At 40.1% G+C, this 20,022-nt stretch overlaps 1 protein-coding gene across 1 annotated transcript in view; it reads left to right on the top strand.

The window, feature by feature from the left end:
* Positions 1 to 13,758, top strand: part of SLC9A4 (solute carrier family 9 member A4) — a gene marked incomplete at both ends in the record, with an annotated part of 40,257 nt that extends 26,499 nt beyond the window's left edge. The window contains 4 exons of the mRNA XM_084235867.1: positions 5,732 to 5,828; positions 9,507 to 9,638; positions 10,307 to 10,394; positions 13,400 to 13,758. Coding sequence (XP_084091993.1) covers positions 5,732 to 5,828; positions 9,507 to 9,638; positions 10,307 to 10,394; positions 13,400 to 13,758 — 676 coding nt within the window. The remainder of the gene's footprint in view (positions 1 to 5,731; positions 5,829 to 9,506; positions 9,639 to 10,306; positions 10,395 to 13,399) is intronic.
* Positions 13,759 to 20,022: the final 6,264 nt, after the last annotated feature.

Genomic DNA, 20,022 nt, shown 5'->3' with positions numbered 1-20,022 from the left:
TTTATGGAATTATAGCATATTTCACAAGACTTTCTCTGCCTCTTCCTGATTAGAAATTTCTACTCTTTAACCCCTCTCGACTTGATTCTACTATTCCTACCACTGCCTTTCCCCTGTAAGTCATTTCTCTACCTGTGATGCTAACATTGATTTGGGATGAGTAGGGCAGCAAGAGATACAGATTGTTGGTGAGCCATTTATTTAATTATCAAAGATTCATTTATTTATGCACACAAGAACTGGGGTACAGGATTCACCAGAGACAAAGTGGGGACTAGAACAGGCAGAATGACTGAAATACACTGCTGAGGGGAGCAGCCGGTGAGGCAGGAGATATCTGCTGCGCCATGTGGGTAGCTCCCTGGCCAGGGATCGAACTTGTACTGCAGTGGCTGCGGATGACTTCCTAGGTTGCATCTTAAATCTTTGTGCTACCAGGGAGGCCCTGGTAAGCCATTTAAAGAGAAAGCTATGTTTGTATCATCTCTAATGCAAAGATCTCTATGAATGTGAGATTTGCCTTGAGTCTATGTTAGATCCGCTTGGAATAGGAGCAGGGGGGCTTCACTTCTTGTGGAACAGAGGACCTTAAGGAGTTGATGTGGAGGCAAGGGGTGGAGGCAAGGGGTGGGAGCGGTATACTTCTGTTGAAGCATCTGAATTAGTCATCCCAAGATCTGGTTAGATATTTTTTAAAGTAGTTTTAACTGTGACATATTACAAGAGCTCCTTCAATGCCGTAAGAATTAAGTCACCCCAGTTTTCTTCCAAGAAATGGTTTATGAATTGGGAAGATAGTCACAATGTATAATTAGAATAAAGAACACCAGCACCTCCATCCTGTATCTTCAGCAGGTAATGATGACACTTGATCATGGGCTTTAATTATGTCCTTGTGTTTGAAAAGCAAATTGGGAGAAGAGCTAAGAATAGCTGGCATTAAAATTGTTGCTAATGCCTGGGTGTTATTTTTCATCTCTTACTTGCTAATGAATCAGAAACACCGACCTCCTTAAAAGATCTGGGAAAAATCTTAACTGACATCCCTTAGGGGACCTGGGTCTAAACAGAAAGATTTTTGCCTTATTTCGCAGTGAGATTGTTTTTGTGGTTGGTTTGTTAGTTCTGATGTTGTCCATTACATGACTTTAAGGAAACTTCTTATACTAAATTGGGAATCTGCCAACAAATATTTTCAAGTCATGCTGTCCTGAGCTTTACTGGACAGCCTGAGGCAAAAGGACAAATCAGAAATACTGACCCTGTCTTTATTTAAATCAGTGACATTTTATTCATTGTGTGCGGTTTTTTTTTTTTTTTGCATTAACCTTTGTTTTTTAAAACATTGCATTAAATTCTTACTTAGTTTTATTACTGACGTTTTTAGTTCCCACTTACATTTGTGCTGGAGGTGAGCACCTCCCCATAGGCCCAGCCTGTTTCTAGGCCGCCCATATGTGCCTGGACTGTGAGAGCAGACACTGTTACTGTCCCTGTCATACCCAAACAGGAGATCATGACATTAATCTTAAAAAAAGGCCACACAAATGTGTATCATCAAGTCTAGGGAGTGTTGTGAGTTTAGGAGGCAAACCTCATCTAGGCCTCAGACAAGTTGCCTGCTCACTGAGGGGTGAAGGGAAGTAAAAGCAAAGCTCTGCAGGAGGCAGCACAGGTTCAGGCACCTAAACCATTAGGAACTTCCTCCATTGGTTTGCTCACAAGTTATGTGAGCACTTGGTCTGAGAATGTCAGAGCACTTATCTCAAATGAAAATCAGTCTATTCTATGCTAAAACATCGTTTGAATCACTGTATTACATTGCTCCAGTCATATGCAACTGGCTCAGTTTCTGACCTGAAGACAATTTTTAAGCCAACTTTATTTGGAGGGAGTTCCTTCCATTGAATTAATTATTTTTTGGACATTAACTCAAGATTAATAAGTGAGTCTTATAGGTTAGAGACATTCTTTTTTCCCATAGGCCAAACCAGTTAGTTTAACTGGGTAGGAGAGGAGATTTTTATCCTGCTATTTAATTCAAACTTAGTATTTAAATTGCATGTATTTGATCTCATCAGTAATCTGTAGGACATCAGGCAAAAAGGAATTCCTCTCCTAAGATCAAAGCAGCTAATTTCTTAAAAAACAAACCTTCATACAATAATAGGAAAAAGAAGTGTGTACTCAGCTCGCTTTTTATTATTTTGTATGAGATAACAACAAAATGCACATATATTTTTTTCTTTGTAAGTTTAACCAATTGTTCTACAAGGGGTTTAGATTTCCAAACTCTGTGACCTTCAAAACCCCTTGACAGTGCAGATGATGTTGAATCTATGGAAATCCATTACTTTTAATACATTATTTTGTTTCAACCCCCTAAAAAACCCTATAGGCTAAGTAGAGTACATGCTTTATTATCTTAAATATGAGGTCTCTTATTGCCAATGAGTGGTAAGATCTTAGAATATAAGAGGACAGAGATTCAAACTGATTAAAAGTGTCAAATCTTTAACGGATTCATTTAATATTAAAGGGACAATGGGCCTCCCCGGTGGCGCAGCAGTTGAGTGCTGGGTTGCAAAGCTGCCCGAAGCCTCCGAGACGCCGGTTCGATCCCCGGCTGCTCCCCGGCCACCGGAGGAGGGTCCCACATGGCGCGCAGACCTCTCCTGCCGCCTGCTGCTCCCCTCAGCAGTGTACTTTGGTCCTTCTGCCTGCTCTGCTCCCCGCTCTGGCTCTGGTGAATATTATTTTAAAACTCCTCTAAGTTTCAACACACTGCTTATAAAAAGACATACATTAATTTATGATAGTTTAATAATTTTCAAATTGATGACATTGACTCATGTTGATCACCTACATTCACATTTACACATTCTTATACCAGAGATTCTGGGGTTTCACTTTCATAATTGTTGTAGGGACCTGGATTCTCCTCTCTTTCACTCTTCCCTCAGTCTGTACATTGTGTGTCCTTGGGAATTTTTTGAAGAGACACAAGGCAACCTCACACACACAGAAGAGCTGCTGGCTACCATTGTTTACTCAGTGGACAGTCCTGCAGTCATCTTGGCATGTATTTCTCATGGATTCTTGTAGAAAGCTACAAGTCTCTTTTTTTTTTTTTTTATAAGATCTATAGCTTTTTTTTAAAGACTTTTTTTTTTAAGATTTATTTTTATTTATTTATACAAGCACTGGGTATAGTCAGAAGCGCGGGAGGGTGAGAGAATTCACCACAGCCAGAGCGGGGAGCAGAGCAGGCAGAAGGACCGAAGTACACTGCTGAGGGGAGCAGCGGGCGGCAGGAGAGGGCTGCGCGCCATGTGGGACCCTCCTCCAGGGGTCGAACCAGCGCTGCAGAGGCTTTGGGCAGCTTCGCAACCCAGAGCTCAACCGCTGTGCCACCGCGGAGGCCCCTACAAGTCTCTTTTAAGACTGGATTCTTCTAAACGAATCAGGGTATGCATGGGATTCCTTCTTCTGAGAATTCACATTATGGTATGAATACAACATCTATTAAATTTCATATCTGTATGCTGTTAGAATTAAAGCTTTTTTTTTATTGTATCATCTGATTTTTAAAAGGATAAAAGAAATGTGTGCCTTTTATTGAAATACATTTAGGTGCTAATTTTTTCCAGTTTGATTTTAATTGCCATGAAATAACCATAGAACTTTAAGGTGACAGAGATTTCCTTTACGGATAATGATTGACTGTTGTAGTGACAAGTCTTTCAGTTTATAAATTTGTTTTTATTACCTAGAGATTATTAATATTCCATTGTTTCAAGGATTTTTCTTTCTATGTTTCATGATATCATCATTTTAGGAAAGATTTTGCTAACGAAATGGCACGTAGAAAACTACAGCTATCATCTTGCCAAAGTTAATAATTCCTCTGTGTAAGGTAATAGCTGCATCTTCTCCTTGTGGATCAGGGAGAGACAATACTTTGGGGATACTTGTATAACTCATCCAGCTAGCAGCCTGAATGCACCTCAACTAAGTCTGTTCCTTACCAAAGTGGTCAGTTACAAGCTGGGGAGCTGCCAATATAGGTCTACTGCTATCTCGCTTAAACTCCCATTTCCTTTACTAATGGATGGTTTTTCCTATTTGAACACACACACAAAAATGGAACTATTTGATTAGCTGTTCTTAATACTTAGCCATAGATTACATTCATCCAATAAAGGAATTTGTTCAGATTGTGGGAATGTGTGGGTGTATCTAAGTCAGAATAAATTTTATTTGAAGGACATTTAAACAGTTAAGTTGAAATGTTCTGATAATAATGTTTATATCACCAAGGTGGAAACTAAATGACAATAGTGTTGATATTTGCAGTTCTGAGATATGGAAACTTTGATTTTAATGATTTTTTAGAAAGGGTATTGGTCAATTTTACAGATAGAATTGCTAAATAAATACCAGGATACTGTGATATCTAGTATCCAAGCCCTTAAAAATCTTTTACCAGTTGTACATTATTTATAAAATGTCCTTGCGATTTATGGCTATATTGCTATTATTTTGGAGAAAAAATCCTTAAAAGGTAGCCTGCAATGTAAATAATAACCACTCATTTCTGTGATCAATGATCATAATACCTTTTGCAAGCACAACTGAGTCTTTATTGATTCAGCAAAGCTGCCCCTAGGGGAAAAACTCTCAAACCTGGAAGGTTTATACCAACATGTTAAGGGAGGTGATATTATAGAAGAGTTCAGTTTTCTTTACTTCTCTCTTTTTTGTTTTTATGTTTGATAGTGACCATGTTATTCTTACAATAAAAGGTTTTTAGAAATTGCTACCACTAGATGGAAATGATTGAAATCAAATACATTTGTCACATGAGAATTCTGCACATAGCAATGCCATGACTTTGAAATCCTCTGAAGACAATTGGGCATTGACTGCTAACCTGGGAATGACTTGGTTTTTGAACCCTTTTCTTCGGGGTGGGGGCTTATAGGGAAGAAAGCTGTGGGTAGTTGGTCATGCGGAGGCAGTGGGCAGACAGCTGCTTCTAGAATCTCACAGAGCATCCAGTGTCTTGGAGCTAGGGTGGTTTTTGTGGTGGAAATGGTCTAATAACCCTTATGAAATATGATTCTAGTTTTCTTAACAATTATTCTTTAACCAAAGATAAAATTCCTAAAGGAACAATACTGAGATAAACATATTCATAAAAATATTTAAACTTTAATAGTGTCTTCACTCAATGCTACTCAAAATGTGGGTGCAGATGGTGCTGTCTCTGAGCAGTTTGTCACCTGTCTGTGATAAGTACAGACTGAACCGAGGGTCAGCCTGGGCTGAGTCATTTTATTTCTCTTGGATCTAACAGTAAAGGATTTGGTTTGCATTTTTGTGGTATCTTTAAAAAAAAATCATTTTCTGATAATAGATTCATTGCATTTTACAAATGTATCTGTTCATAACAGTCATGGAGGGAAATAGTCATTCACTACCTCAAACCCTACTTTTTAAAAAGAGAGCAATTCCCACATAAAAACTATAGGCAAAAAACATACAAAATTTCAGAACTGTAGCTTGATACATATGCTGACATGTCAAATGTATTTACTAAAACAGTTGGAACGATTCGGTAAAAAGAGGGTTCTGGAAGTTAGAACCCTCACAACTGCATTGGTACTTTCATGATACCCTTGTCAAGAAGGAAGAATAATGCTTGACTTTCCTCCAATGGTGTTTGCAGGGCCCAGAGGATACAAAGAATCAAAAGGCTTTCTCCTGAAGATGTGGAGTCCATGAGGCACATTCTGACACACAGCATGTACCAAGTCCGCCAAAGGGTATGTATGAACATTGACTTGTCCACTTGCTGTCCTTGGAACTAGTTCTTCGGCAACCCATTCTTGTTCTCATTAGCCTCTCTAAAGTAGTCCTCTCTCTGAACAATTTCTCTATGTTTAGTTTGGGAGAACTGAAATTTCATACTTACATTTATGCTGCAAAATTGGAATCTGTGGTCAAAAAAGAAATGCAAATCCAGTACCTGACCCTAGAGGTCAGGCTGCCCTAGTCTGGAAATTTTGTGTTTTCCAGAAACATCAGGTTTCCCTTTCTTTCCAGGGAAGGTGGGCTTATCCACCAATTACAGAAAAAAGATGGCACAGGCACCCTGGAAAGTTGTCTCGGCTGACTGATTATAATAGAACTTCAAAAATTGAAAGGTTTTCAGTTAAAATATTGAAATGACAATGCTGAAAGTCTAAATAAAAGGAAACATATTAGGCATATTATTTTTCAATTTTGGAAAAAAGGTATGGAGTCTACGTTAGCACTGGGAAATGGTTCAAAGGACAGAGTAAGAAGATTTTTGTGGGTGGCGTGTGATTCTTTCTGAAACCTTGGCTTAATGAGGTCATGTTTAAAATTGTGCCCTCTAATTAAGAGTTTTTTCAAGTTTGAGGATTCTGTTGTCCACTCCAATTTTTGAGTTTGATAACAAATGAATTCACTTTTTGATTATGTTATAGATCATATTCTTGAATGTACACACAAAAAATAATTTCATAAAATCATCCAGTCAAAGCTCATCATTTTTGAGTAGAAGATATTGATTTGGGGGAATCCTTGATTTGTAAGCAATGACTTATCCAAGGTCATGAAATCAGTCCCTGGTAAGAACCTATGTCTTCCACTCAGCTATCCAATACTCTTTCACATGATCCAGTGAAAGTGAATATTCTGCTCTCCTGTTTCAGAAAAGTCAATGATTAATGGGCAAGTGTCAGTGAATGCTCTGCACCTGCTAAAGGGATTGAGGTCGGCATAAATCACAGCGTTCTTAGAGGAAATACAACAGCTTCCAAATCATTCCAAGTGAAACTGTTTCAGTTAGACTATCACATGCTGCCTTAGATAAATAGCTAAAAGCTTCCTGGTCTGAAGAATGTCAGCAAGCTTAGTGAGATCCCAACTGATGCCTTATACTCAGCCTTTTCCTCACAAAGCCACAAATCTGCTTAAGTGGATACATTTCACTAAAACACAAACAATAAAGTAAAAACCAATGAAGCCAATGAGGACATCATTGTCAGCCCCACTTTGTTATAAATACCCTTTTCTGTTTTAATAAGAAATTTGACTCACTCCTATTCAAGCAAACTGAGGTTCTATTATAAATCCATATATTTTATAATGAACTTTAATCTCTTTTACATTTTTAGTGAAACTAAAAAGAAATATAGGAATTAGTTTTTTATTTCTCACTCCAGGGATCAGCCTGTGGCATCCCTGACAGTGTGTGTAAGCTACACCTCAGAGAATCCTGCTCTGGGGGTTGGAGTCTCCTGCCTTGATGAACAGTCCAGGGCCTGGCCCCTACCTTTTTCTGTACTCCCAGTCTCACTTCTCACAACACTTTGTTTTGTTTTGTTTTTAAGATTTATTTATTTATGCATACAAGAGTTGGGATACAGGCCAGAGATGTGGGGGGTTAGAGAGGTTTCACCAGAGACAGAGTGGGGAACAGAACAAGCAGACTGACTGAAATACACTGCTGAGGGGAGCAGCAGGTGAGACAGGAGAGGTCTGCTGTGCCATGTGGGTAGCTCCCTGGCCGACCGGGGACTGAACTCTTGCTGCAGAGGCTTCAGATTGCTTCATAGTGCTGTGCTTAACCCATTGAGCCACCAGGGAGGCCCGTTCTCACAACACTTTGAATAAACTATTTTCTTCTGTAGTAACAAACTCTCAGCTTAGCTCCAGTGGCCCCTCTCATCTCCCCCTCTCAGTTCTCTCATATCTTGTCTCATGTGGTTCATCTTCCTGAAGAGAACATCCACTCATTGTTCAAGACTCAGTTCAGTGCAATACACCACTTCCACCTAAGAATGAATTAAGTACCCTTTGCCTGTTCTGTAACTCCCTGTGGATCCCAATATCTTATTGCAGGGTAAACGAGATGGTCAGGCTTTTATGCTGCTGGTCTCTTTGGCTATCATCTACACCCTTGAGTGCAGGAGGCACTTAGGAGCATGGGCACAGGGCACTCATGCCTGATGGTGGACACCTGGAGTAGGGTGTGGGCATGTGTAAGTGTGCATACCTGAGCCTGGAGGCTGAGGCTATAAGTGCAGCGCCACTCTGGCAGAAGAAACAAGAGGACAGGACGAGTGACTACAGAGAGGCAGGACTACGAGAAGAGGCCAGAGAGAGCCCAAAGAGAAAGAATAAGATTTGTAGGGTGCTGGGAGGACTGCCAGTCTCCTGGTCCCCTGGCCTGCCTGCCTTGTGCATGCTGACTTATCTGAACACAAAATAGTATATTATTTTACTCCCCACCCCCGTCCCAATAGACTGTTAGTCTTTTGGAGATCAGAATTTTAACTTACCCATTTTATAAAATTATGTGCCTACCATGACACCTGGCATTAGAACATTTGCTTTATTGCTGTTGAAGTGAATACTCTTAACAAAGCATCCGTTAGCCAGGATTCCAATCCCATTAACTAGCAGGACCAATGACTCAGGGGAAACTGGCACCTTGAAAAAGCAAGTTCCGGCCTCCCTGGTGGCACAAGCTGTTAAGCACAGAATTATGAAGCAATCCACAGCCTCTGCAGCACGAGTTCGATCCCCAGCCAGCCAGGGAGCAACCCATATGGCACAGTAGACCTTTCCTGTCTCACCCGTAGCAGTGTATTTCAGTCAGTCTGCCTGTTCTGTTCCCCACTCTGTCTCTGGTGTATTGTCTCATCCCCTGCATCTCTGGTCTGTGCCCCAGTCCTTGTATGCATAAATAAATAAATCTTAAAAAAAAAAAAGAAAAAGCAATTTCCAGTTAAGTGCTTTGGAAACATGTGTCTGAATACCAGTGTTGTATCATCCAACTGGTATAAGGACAAGGAAGAAATATTTCATAAAACTAAATTGATTCAATTTGAAAGACTCTTTTTTAACCTTTTTCCTATTCTGACCTTTCTACTGTTTTGGCTTTTATTTTGGGGTCTTTATTTTTGTATATAACCTATTTCTTTTATTGGAACATGCACATTTTCCACAACTTAATATTAATGAAATTGGAATTCATCTTTTAATCAAAGCCTTCTTTCATTTTGAGAATGGTGATAATAAATGGTTGTTTTTTTTAAATGTGACTTTAATGGATAAAATTTAAAAAAACAGCAATCTTATGGGAATTTCCAAAGTGTTTTCGATATTTTCCTGATCCATTTAATTCAAACAACTGCTGTGGGAGCACAGAGGTGGCCCAGCTGTGGAGCTGCAGGGCCAGCCTGAGGCACAGGCTCCTACCACAGGTGTGCCCAGGTTGGGGTGGTCTTGGTCACAGGCTTCTCGTCTTGGGGACACAGTTCACTCCTCTGTAATTGAAGCACATGCTTGAAATACCTCCGTGGTGCCCTCTTGTGCTAGTAGTTTTGATTGGTTTGTGGCTTCCTGAGGTTAAAATTCAATTTGTACTGGTCACATCATTGAGTATTGACATTCCATTCTTTCTGCAGACCCTGTCCTACAACAAATACAACCTCAAACCCCAAACAAGTGAGAAGCAGGCTAAAGAGATCCTGATCCGCCGCCAGAACACCTTACGAGAGAGCATGAGGAAAGGCCAGAGCCTGCCCTGGGGAAAACCGGTAAGGTGGAGGCTGTTGAGGCCCTGAGAACTGCACTGTCCCCGTATAGGTCTCCTCAGGTGACTGCCTTTGACAGCTAAGCAAACAAGAAGCTGAATACGAAAGTCAGAGGGTGAAGGACACCGAGACAGCCTCTTTCCCTGGGTCCAGGGTGTGGTCTGTGGGGCACATGGCAGCAAACTGCCCCCAGGTTGCGTCTGGGACTGGAACACACTTACTGGCTGAGTCCTAACCAGATCCCATGGTGACCAGGTACTCAGTCCTAGGACAGAGGATTAAGCTGGCTCTGGGAAGCCCTCTTTTCTCCCTAAAGGGAGAAGGGAGGAAATTGTTCTTGTCAATTTCTTGTCATCTTCATGCCATCCACTGTCCACCTGAACTGTTCTATTTGAGACCGAATCAAACCAGTCTTATTGGAAATTCTGGATAGAGGTTGGTTGAAAATAAGCTCTACCTTAATCTCAGTGGGATTGTGGAAGCAACTTTGAGAAGCTCTTCATGGTCTATCTTATCCTGAGAGGGAAAAGAAATAGAGAAGTCATTCTGCTCTCTTGAAACAAAACAAGTGGCTGCAGTATAGTTGGTAGTGGGGCCTTCACTTTACTTACCCTGTGAAGTTCTGAGCTGCAGTAGCTAACTCTGCTTTAATTTCTACTTGTTACCCACAGGCTGAGCCCAAAAACATCCGCTACCTCTCCTTTCCCTATAGCCATCCTCAGTCTGTGAGAAGAGATGTGAGGGCTGCTGAGGCCACAGGTAACCTGCATGCTTGGCTCTTCTTCCTGTGTGAATGGAAAGCAAACATATTTCGTATCTGGGTCTGGTACTCCCAGGCCCAGAAAATAACCTACCAAATAGGACCTTCTACTTTTGGGGAGCAGGGAAACAGTCATTTTTAATGATCTAAAAACAATCAATTATATAAAATTTCCACAGCTTGTTTAGTTATTAACAAATATTTAAGGGGGGCTCCCTGGTGGTGCAAGGGGTTAAGCACTGTAATATGAAAGCAATCCGCAGCCTCTGCAGCACGAGTTCGATCCCTGGCTGGACAGGGAGCAACTCACATGGAGCAGCAGACCTCTCCTGACTTGCCCGCTGCTCCCCTCAGCAGTGCTTTCAGTCTGTCTGCCCATTCTGTTCCCCACTCTGTCTCTGGTGAATCCTCTCATTCCCCCCTCCCTCCGCCCCCTCATCTCTGGCTTGTACTCCAGCTCTTGTATGCATAAATAAATAAATCTTTTTTAAAAAGCAAATATTTAAGATACTTTCAGTTTTTTTTTAAGATTTATTTTTATTTATACGATAGCTGGGGGATGGGCCAGAGGTGCTGGAGGGTGAGAGGATTCACCAGAGACAGAGTGGGGAGCAGAACAGGCAGACAGATGAAAGCACTGCTAAGAGGAGCAGTGGGCAAGCCATATGGGAATCTCCCTGACAGGCCAGGAATGGAACCTGCACTACAGAGGCTGCAGACAGCTTCACAGGGCTGTGTTCAACCCGCTGTGCCACCAGGGAGGCCCAATACTTTCAGTTTTTTTAATGAATACAAAAAATGTTATATAAGAAGTATCTTGAACCATTTATGGTTGATTTTTATATAAATAACCAATTATAGCCTTAATATACTTCCTAGAAGCAAACTATTTTAAGTCAAAAATTACTTATATTTGGGGCCTCCCTGGTGGCGCAGAGGTTGAGCGCTGGGTTGCAAAGCTGCCCGCAGCCTCTGCAGCGCTGGTTCGATCCCCGGCTGCTCCCCGGCCACTGGAGGAGGGTCCCGCATGGCCTGCAGACCTCTCCTGCAGCCCGCTGCTCTCCGCAGCAGTGTACTTCGGTCCTTCTGCCTGCTCTGCTCCCCGCTCTGGCTCTGGTGAATTCTCTCACCCTCCCACGCTTCTGACTGTACCCAGTGCTTGTATGTATCAATCAATCAATAAATAAATAAATCTTTAAAAAAAAGTTACTTATATTTAGGGGCCTCCCTGGTGGCACAAGGGGTTAAGACACAACCTGTGAAGCTATCTGCAACCATTGCAGAATGAGTTCAATCCCTGGCCAGGGAGCTACCCACATGGCCACATGGCACAGCAGACCTCTTCTGTCTTGCCCGCTGCTCCCCTCAGCAGTGTATTTCAGTCAATCTGCCTGTTCTGTTCTCCACTCTGTCTGGTGAATCCTCTCACCCACCCCCCAACACTTCTGGCCTGTACCCCACTTCTTGTATGCATAAATAAATAAATCTTTTTTAAAAAGTAGTTTAAAAAATTACTTATATTTAAATTTACCCTCAAGCCAACAGTGAGAAATTGTTGTTTCTGAATACTTTTTACAATCACTGTGATATTATCAGATTTTTGAGTAATTTAAAGTATTATAAGATAAAATTTATATACTATAATTAATTTTTATATATGTTTGATATTTAGTGAGGTTGGAAAATGTTTCATATTTTTAGAGAACTTTTTGGAGACATTTCTGTTTCTGCTTTTGTCTATTTTTTCTATTTGCCCTCCAACCCCATCCCTGTCTCGGTCTCTTTCTCTCTTTTCTATACTCTTGACATACCACTCCTGACCCACACATGATGTATATAAAGGCAAATGTGACAGCCTGGGGAAGAGGGATACACAGTTGGACAAGACTTTTCAAACTCCAGTCTCATCTTCACTGTGAGATGCTGAAAATATGTAACCTCTTGAGGCCTCAGCCTCTTTACCTATGACATTAAGGTCATAATTATACTGATCTCCAAGGGTTGTTCTGAGACTTAAATCACATAGTAGATGTAAAGTGACCAGCACAGTAAAAGGCACATAGCAGGTCCTCAGGGAATCAGTGCTACCATCATTACCATTATCGTGTGTCTGTCACAGTCTGTTCACCTGTCTCCTCCTATGAAAGGAGAGCATCCAGTCATGCTTGTTTTGCCATGCATGGCTCTCTGCTGTGGCTCCCTTGCATCTTTCTCCACAATTGGCTATTTCAAGGTCAAAAGGTGAAACGTGATTTTAAAGATTTCTGTAACCAATGATTAAAAAACAAATCATGATTAAAAATCAACATTTCCATATCATGGTACCCTATAACCTTCAGTGGTTTAGCATTAGTATTACAACACAAATCGTCTTTGTGCCTGATGGCCTGGTACTTATTGCAGCAATTGATCTGATTAAAAAGAAAAGAAAAGAAAACAAAAAACCTCCTTTGTTTACCTGGAGGAGAGTAACTTAATACAGAAGTTTCCATGTGCTTCTATTTATTATAATAATGCACATATGATTTCTGTTTTCTTCTCTTCTTGGGGTAACTTCATTGAAAAGGGGCAATCAGGGCCTCCCTGGTGGCACAGCTGGTTGAGTGCAGTGCTGTGAAGCTGTCCGCAGCCTCTGCAGCATGGGTTTGATACCTGGCCAGCCAGCTAGATACCCACATGGCATGGCAGACCTCTCCTGCCTCTCCCGCTGCTCCCCTCAGCATTGCCTTCAGTCAGTCTGCCTGTTCTGTTCCCTGCTCTGTCTCTGGTGAATCCTCTCACCCTCCTGTACCTCTGACCTGTACCCCAGTTCTTGTATGAAAAAAAATCTTTTAAAAAGTTTCCTTTTAAAAAAAAAAGGGAAAATCAAGAGTAAGAAAGTTGAATGTAAGACAGAACCTCAGGAAGAATTCTGCTTTACTCTGAGTTCCTACCATCTGGATATCAAGTCCTAATTTTCTGACCTCAAGTTTTCTTCTTTCCTCCTATTATCATATTTTCCTAGATAATGATAGCAGTGATTCAGAACTCCTGTCCATTATGTTCAGTCCACCCCATCGAACAGGGTCGTTTCCTGATAGAAGACTGGCGCAGGACATGATCCCAATGAAGAGCCTACACAGAGAAGGGAAACCCTCCAACTTCAACTTGAGCCATCAGAGAAACCCAAGCCATGAAGAGCATGTTGGAGACAGAAGGGTGGTGATAAGGCCTAAGCCACTCTTTCATGCAGTGGATGAAGAGTATGAATCTGGAGAGGAGAGTGAAGAAGAGGCCACCACAGTTGGGTCCAGATGGTCAGCTGCGCACAGGCACAGCAGGGAACATCATAAGTCCCATAGCCCTTTGCTCCACAGAAAATAGTCTTCTGGTTCACAAGATTTTTCTGTATTTTTCATTAGTCCATCTTCCAATTATTGTGAAAGAAGAATTTTCAGAGTTCTGAGGAAACTTCTTCAGTTTACTTTTTTGAAATTATTAGACACATCTATAAGAAGCAAGGGGATTTTTTCAGAGGATTGGGTGCAGACTTGCAGACTCTACCACATTCTTAGCTGGTATACTTTGCAGATGAATTTGCTGTGAGTGACAGATATTAATCACCCAAGGAATTAGTCACTAAAAATTCCTAGGAGTATGTGACCCATGTAATTTATTGAGATACAAGTGCGACTACACAGTAATCCACCTTGACTATATGTACGTGCAATTTTTAGTCAAGTTAGAACAAGGGAGAGTCTTAGAACTTGCCGGCCCAACCCCTGCCTTTACAAATAAGGGCAATTGTCCAAGGTCATGTCATGAGTTGCTGGCTTTATAAGCTGAGTGTCTTTTCTCCCAAGTGAATGCATTTGATTTTGATTTTGATAATCATTCTACAATAATTACATTTCTGAGATTTGAAATTTGTCATAACATTGCTATTTTTTAATCAGTAACAAAAAGAGAAGTTAGACAAACTATGGGATTAATCTGTAAACAATGGACTTGTACTCTATTTTATGATTGGAATATTTATTTTAAAGGCAAATTTTAGAAATGAAATGGCCATAAACAGGCTTTAATAGTAATAATGCAAACAACAGATTTTTATTAGATGTGTGCTAGTAGGATATGATTATTTTACCCTCATCTTTGAAACTCCTTTTCTATTTAATTTTCTATCCTCATCATCCCCAAACTTGACCTTGACTTTTCCCTTGCCCGCTTTGCTAGATGATTATCATTCCTTCCTCCTTCCCCTTTCTCTCTTCTAGTCACCCTTCAAACGAATGTCCATTAAGTGCTATTTAATGTGCCAAATAACTTATGTATAATGACCAATGAGTCAAAGTATTATTTATCATTTTTACTTTTGATATATCTATCTCCACTTGATTTAAATCTGTGCTTCTTTAAAGGTCAAGTTCCAATGCCCCGGTTTCCTTTGAGCTGTCTTAATCCCCTTAAATAGAAGAGGTCAAATGATCCCTTCCTCCTGGATGCCTCATACCACTTTGAACATATGATGGAACTTACCTGGGAATTTTCACTTGTGCTTGTGTGACTACTCCTTTGTTCATTTTAAATTTCATTTATCACTTGTGATTTTCATATCTCAGATTTACCTTTTTTACTTTTTTTTTAGCTTTGATCAGTTTTTCTGTAAGGCATTATGATATCTTGCACATGGTAGGTTATCAATAAATGTTGAAGTGATGATAACATTTTGGAGCTAGAAAAGATTTTGGAGGTGTATGTCATCTTATTTTCCCGATGACAAAAATGAGGTCTTGAGAAGCTATCTGGTGCCAGTTCAGTGTGTGCTTTTCCTGAAGGATGAGGACTTGTCTTCTAGTATGGCTTATGGATGACAGTGGCTAATAAAGGACACATGCCTTCCTTCTGGATTTGTATTTCCTGACTGGCATTAACTCAGTTTCCTGCTGCAGTTGTAGAAATGATGATCGAAGGAGCCCACTGTCTTTCTGAATCTGAAATGCAAAATAGTTTCTAAGTTGTCTAAATATTTTGATTTTGATAAAACTGATTTGATTCTACCAAATAATTGTAATCATGCTAAAGAGGTAGAAATTATTCTAAAACCTGGGACTCTCTGTTTTTTTCTTTTTGTTTAAATAAACAACAGCCAAAGCAACAGGAAAAAACTTCCTGGCCCATGAGAGGGAGACAGTGAGCCATGATCCTTAAACTGGAGCTAAAGATACAAAGACAGAGGAGTCACCAGAAATCACCATTCCACAGCCATGTACAAAACTGAATTTTTGAGCAATGAGTGCCTACCACCTTCACTGGACTCCTCATAACAACAGAACACCACATTGTAAAGGTTCTTCCCAAAGTGGCTGCCAAGACCTAAGGAGTAGTGCAATCCTTGTAACTCCTATTTTTCTCTGAGATGCTAGTACCATCTAGAAGAGGTCTAGCGGTTTTATTGACAAGATTGGAACTTACCCCTTCAGTTGGTAGAAGTCATTTAGGAGTTGCTTTCTCAGAGGCCATTTTGTCACCTGGACACTGTTTGCCAGGGCTGCCCAAGCCTGGGAAGAGGCCCTGCAGCTTTTGTCTGGAAGGTGTGGCAGATTGAGGACCCTAGTTGTCCTGGTAGCTCTGGAAGACTTGGGTGATCCATAGTGGAAATGGCCTCTTTGATCCATTATTATTTCAAAATGCAGTGGTATGTGATTATCACTGCATTTGCCACAGTCCACTTGGGAGGTATCCAGGGGAACGTTGTTGGTGTTTGGTTTCAGATGATGAGACTTTCCTACAAGCACCAAGCCATGCAGCAGAGCAAGTTTCCTCATTACGCAAGATCTGCTTCTTGTTTCAGGGAGAAAATAAAATCCTGTAAGGGGTGCTTCAATGGTCCACTGGATAGTGTACTGTCTCTGTTAGTGGCAGAATTTGCCCTTTTATTTTCAACTTCAAAAAGTTTGGACACAACCCACAAAATCTTAATTTTCCTTCATTAGTCTTTTGTTTTTAATTTTTCAAACCTATTCATATTGTTATCTTGCATGCTCTTGAGTTTCAGTGAACTCTGAAGTTGAATGACACAGTTTCCTCTTACCCGCCCGATACAGTGGCTTTTCACCTCAGAGGTTTTCCACACATTTTCTGACGTGTGGGATAAGGTTAATATTCTTATTCATCCTCCTCAAACCTAACAGGATGCCATGGGCACTGCCGTGTCTTAAATCAGCCTGCTAAAAGCAAAACATTGCTCACAGAATGGAATCTTTCAGAACAAAATGGAAATGAGATGCTAGACACTTTATTATGCTTCCTTCACGTGTTTTCTCTCTCAGGAAGGTCCTAAAGATCTGTACTTCTCCTCTTGGAAAAAGTTAAAGGGTCATGGAAGATGGGACTAGAATTACCACCTGAAAGTGGTGAGAGAATGACCATTCCTGTATAAGAAATGACTACCATGGCAGGCGTGTGAGCACTCACATCTCTGCCTGCAAAATTGTTTTCAGCCTGCAGAGAAGCTCCGAGAATCCCCCCTCACCTATTCACATGCCTGCCATTCAGATCATTAAATCAATTTAGTTAGTTTGGAGCTCAGACTCTGAAGTCAAACCACTTCTATTAGCTGTGGAAACTTGGGCAAGTTATCTTTCATATGCTGAAATTTACCAATTGATAAAATAAGTTAATAGTTTACTGCCTTGTAGAATGATTGTGAGGTTTATGTGAGATAATATATGTAAAATTCTTAGCTTAGTGCTTGTTATTTAGAGCTTAATCACTAGCAGCTATATTTATTTAGGCTAGAATATATGTACAATGAGAGAGGCTATACATTGATTTGACTGTGAAGTATAAGTAACAAAACTGAGACTTTTCTGAGAAGCAGTTTGATTGACAGAAGTAAAGAACATTGAAAAACACATTCACAATTCTACCTGGTTGTGTCTCAATCTATCATCCATCAATCAATGGCAAAAACAGAGGTAAGATCTGATATGAATTCTGGTTTTTCAAAGCTTGTTTATATTTGTCAGTACCTCAGGGTTATTGCCTTTTCCTACATCAGAGGCACTTACCCTACTATACTATTTTAATCTTGGTTTATTCTCAAGGGACAATGAATTTAGAAATCCTGCCTCTGCACTACCATGGGGCTTCCCAGGTAGAAGAAATGGGTCAGGGGGGCTTTCTTTTGCTGGGGAAATAGTGGGTTTAATTCCTCAGCATGCATATTCTTTTCTGCAAGAGCTCTTCCCTCCATAAAAGTGATTCTGTTAACTTAGGAACATTAACTAGAGAGATACGTTTCTAAGAATTTTCAGTTTGAAAAAAAAAATAGTTTGCAGTATGTTTCAAAGCTTTTCAAAATTAGGAAAAATAATTTGTTTTTATAAATAAAGTCAGTGAATGTGCTGTTGTTGTTGATTTTTGCAAGTGCATTTTATCAACAAATAAAATAGGTGGTTTTTTGTAGTTTTTGATTTTTTTTCCTGACAAAACTCTGTCAAGTATCTTATTTCTAACTCCTCCTGAGAAAACCCAGCAGCACAAACAGAAGGCTTCTTTTAGGACACCGGGCATTGTTAATTGCTAAATGGACCATAAACCAAGGGCATAAAAGCGATGCTGCTCACTCTTGTAATTAGCAAGTGATGTGTTGTTTCATCTGTGCACAATATTTGATTTAATAAATTATTTTTCTTTCTGAGACTAATGAGCTTCCAAGCCAGGGGCACTCAAATTAGTGTGACAGGTTAGACACCACAATCTCCATTACCTAGTTGTCTTCAAGTTAGGGCTTATTCAACAGAATACTGGACCCAGACTATGAATGCAGCAAGATGGATAGACTATTTATTTCCAGGCACAGTAACACAGGTCTCAAATCAAAATAGATGGCCCTAAAATCAAGATGTTTGCTCTGTGTTCTAGGAAATCTGTCTTGAATAGAATAGTAATAGCCAGCGTTTTTAGCTTAGTCTGTATCAGGCACTATTCAAAATACCTGAATGGATAGATGGCAGTATCACCTCATTTTAAGTGAAACCACAAGGTTTTAGAGATTAAGTATCAGGTTCAAGGTCTCCCTGTTTCAAAGGAAGACCTTGGGAACCAGGTCTGTCTGGTTCAAAATCACCAACCTGAACCTTCTCCTTGAGAAGAACTTGGAACTTAACAAGTGACTAAGATCCACACATAATTACCTTTCTCATTTCAAAAAACCTAATGGGAATAAGCAGACAAACTTCATCCTACCAAAAAACAACTGCATTAAATGCACAAATCAATACAATAAAAGATGTGGTGATTTTGAAAATGCTTTTCCAAACCTAATGGATGGTTTCAAATTAGATGATGAGTAGCATTAGTCATTTATGCCATTAAGATTGGTTTTGAAGACAAAGAATGTCTGATTTTAAATTGAAGTTTCATTTGAATATCAATTATATGTTGTTTCCAAAGAATTTTGATTTTTGTTCCCAAAAAAGAGGTTCCCAACCAGACAATCTCTACAGTCCTGGGCAGCTCTGAGACTCTGCATAATGCTATTTACTCATGAGGGATAAACAAGCCAACAATCCACTGGAAGGATAGAAGCTGGCAGGAGAATCATTTTGACTATCGAAGCATTCATGCAACATTTAAAAAGGAACTTATATTCTTGATAAGCACTGTACCATTAGTTGAAAACATATTATAGGGGGCCTCCCTGGTGGCTCAAAGGGTTAAGCACTGCACTATGAAGCAATCTGCAGCCTCTGCAGCATGAGTTTGGTCCCAGGCTGGCCAGGGAGCAACCCACCCCCCACACCTCTGGCCTGTACCCCAGCTCTTGTATGCATAAATAAATAAATCTTAAAAAAAAAGAAAACATATTATAGACTTTTTACTAAGAACTTTACATAGATATTTTACTGTAATTCCTACAACAATGAAGTGGTTTGTATGACTATTATCTCCATTTTACAGATGAAGAATTGAGTGTCAGAGAAGTTTTCAACAATGACACACGGCAATTCCAAATGTTCATCAAGGATACACAAATGACAGTGAAATTACATTTAGAATTGTCTGACTCCAAAACTACTGACTCTATCTACTAAGCTGCTGTAACACCCAAATTGCTGTCATAAAGAATACATTGAGGGTCTCTATGGAGCAATATGAAGCCTCTGCAGCATCAGTTTGATCACCGGCTGGCCAGGGAGCCACCCACATGTCAAGGCAGACCTCTCCTGTCTCGCCCACTGCTCTCCTCAGCAGTGTATTTCTGTCAATCTGCCTGTTCTGTTCCCCACTCTGTCTCTGGTGAATCCTCTCACCCTATACATCTCTGGCCTGTACCCCAGCTCTTGTATGCATAAATAATAAATCTTTAAAAAAAAAAGAATACATTGAAAAACTTAACAAGTGAATATGCCTATATCACTGTTGAACCACAGGTTCCCTTTCTGTTTGACTTAATTTAACATTAAGTGAAAGTGCTGAAGCTAAGTGTGGCTGTGGGCAAATCAATGATTTTCAAGTCGATTGTTTAAGTAAAGTAAGAATATGAATTATCCTTCAATCGTTTTCTTAAATTTCAACATCTTTATTCCTATTAGAATTTATCTTTGAGTTAATGGAATTTCTAGAAAAAGATCCAACTGG

The sequence above is a fragment of the Talpa europaea genome (genome assembly GCF_964194135.1).
Source record: "Talpa europaea genome assembly, chromosome: 6".
NCBI classification, from domain to species: Eukaryota; Metazoa; Chordata; class Mammalia; order Eulipotyphla; family Talpidae; genus Talpa; species Talpa europaea.
The sequence above is the reverse complement of the archived record's forward strand: the minus strand, read 5'-3'. Positions and strand labels throughout refer to the sequence as shown.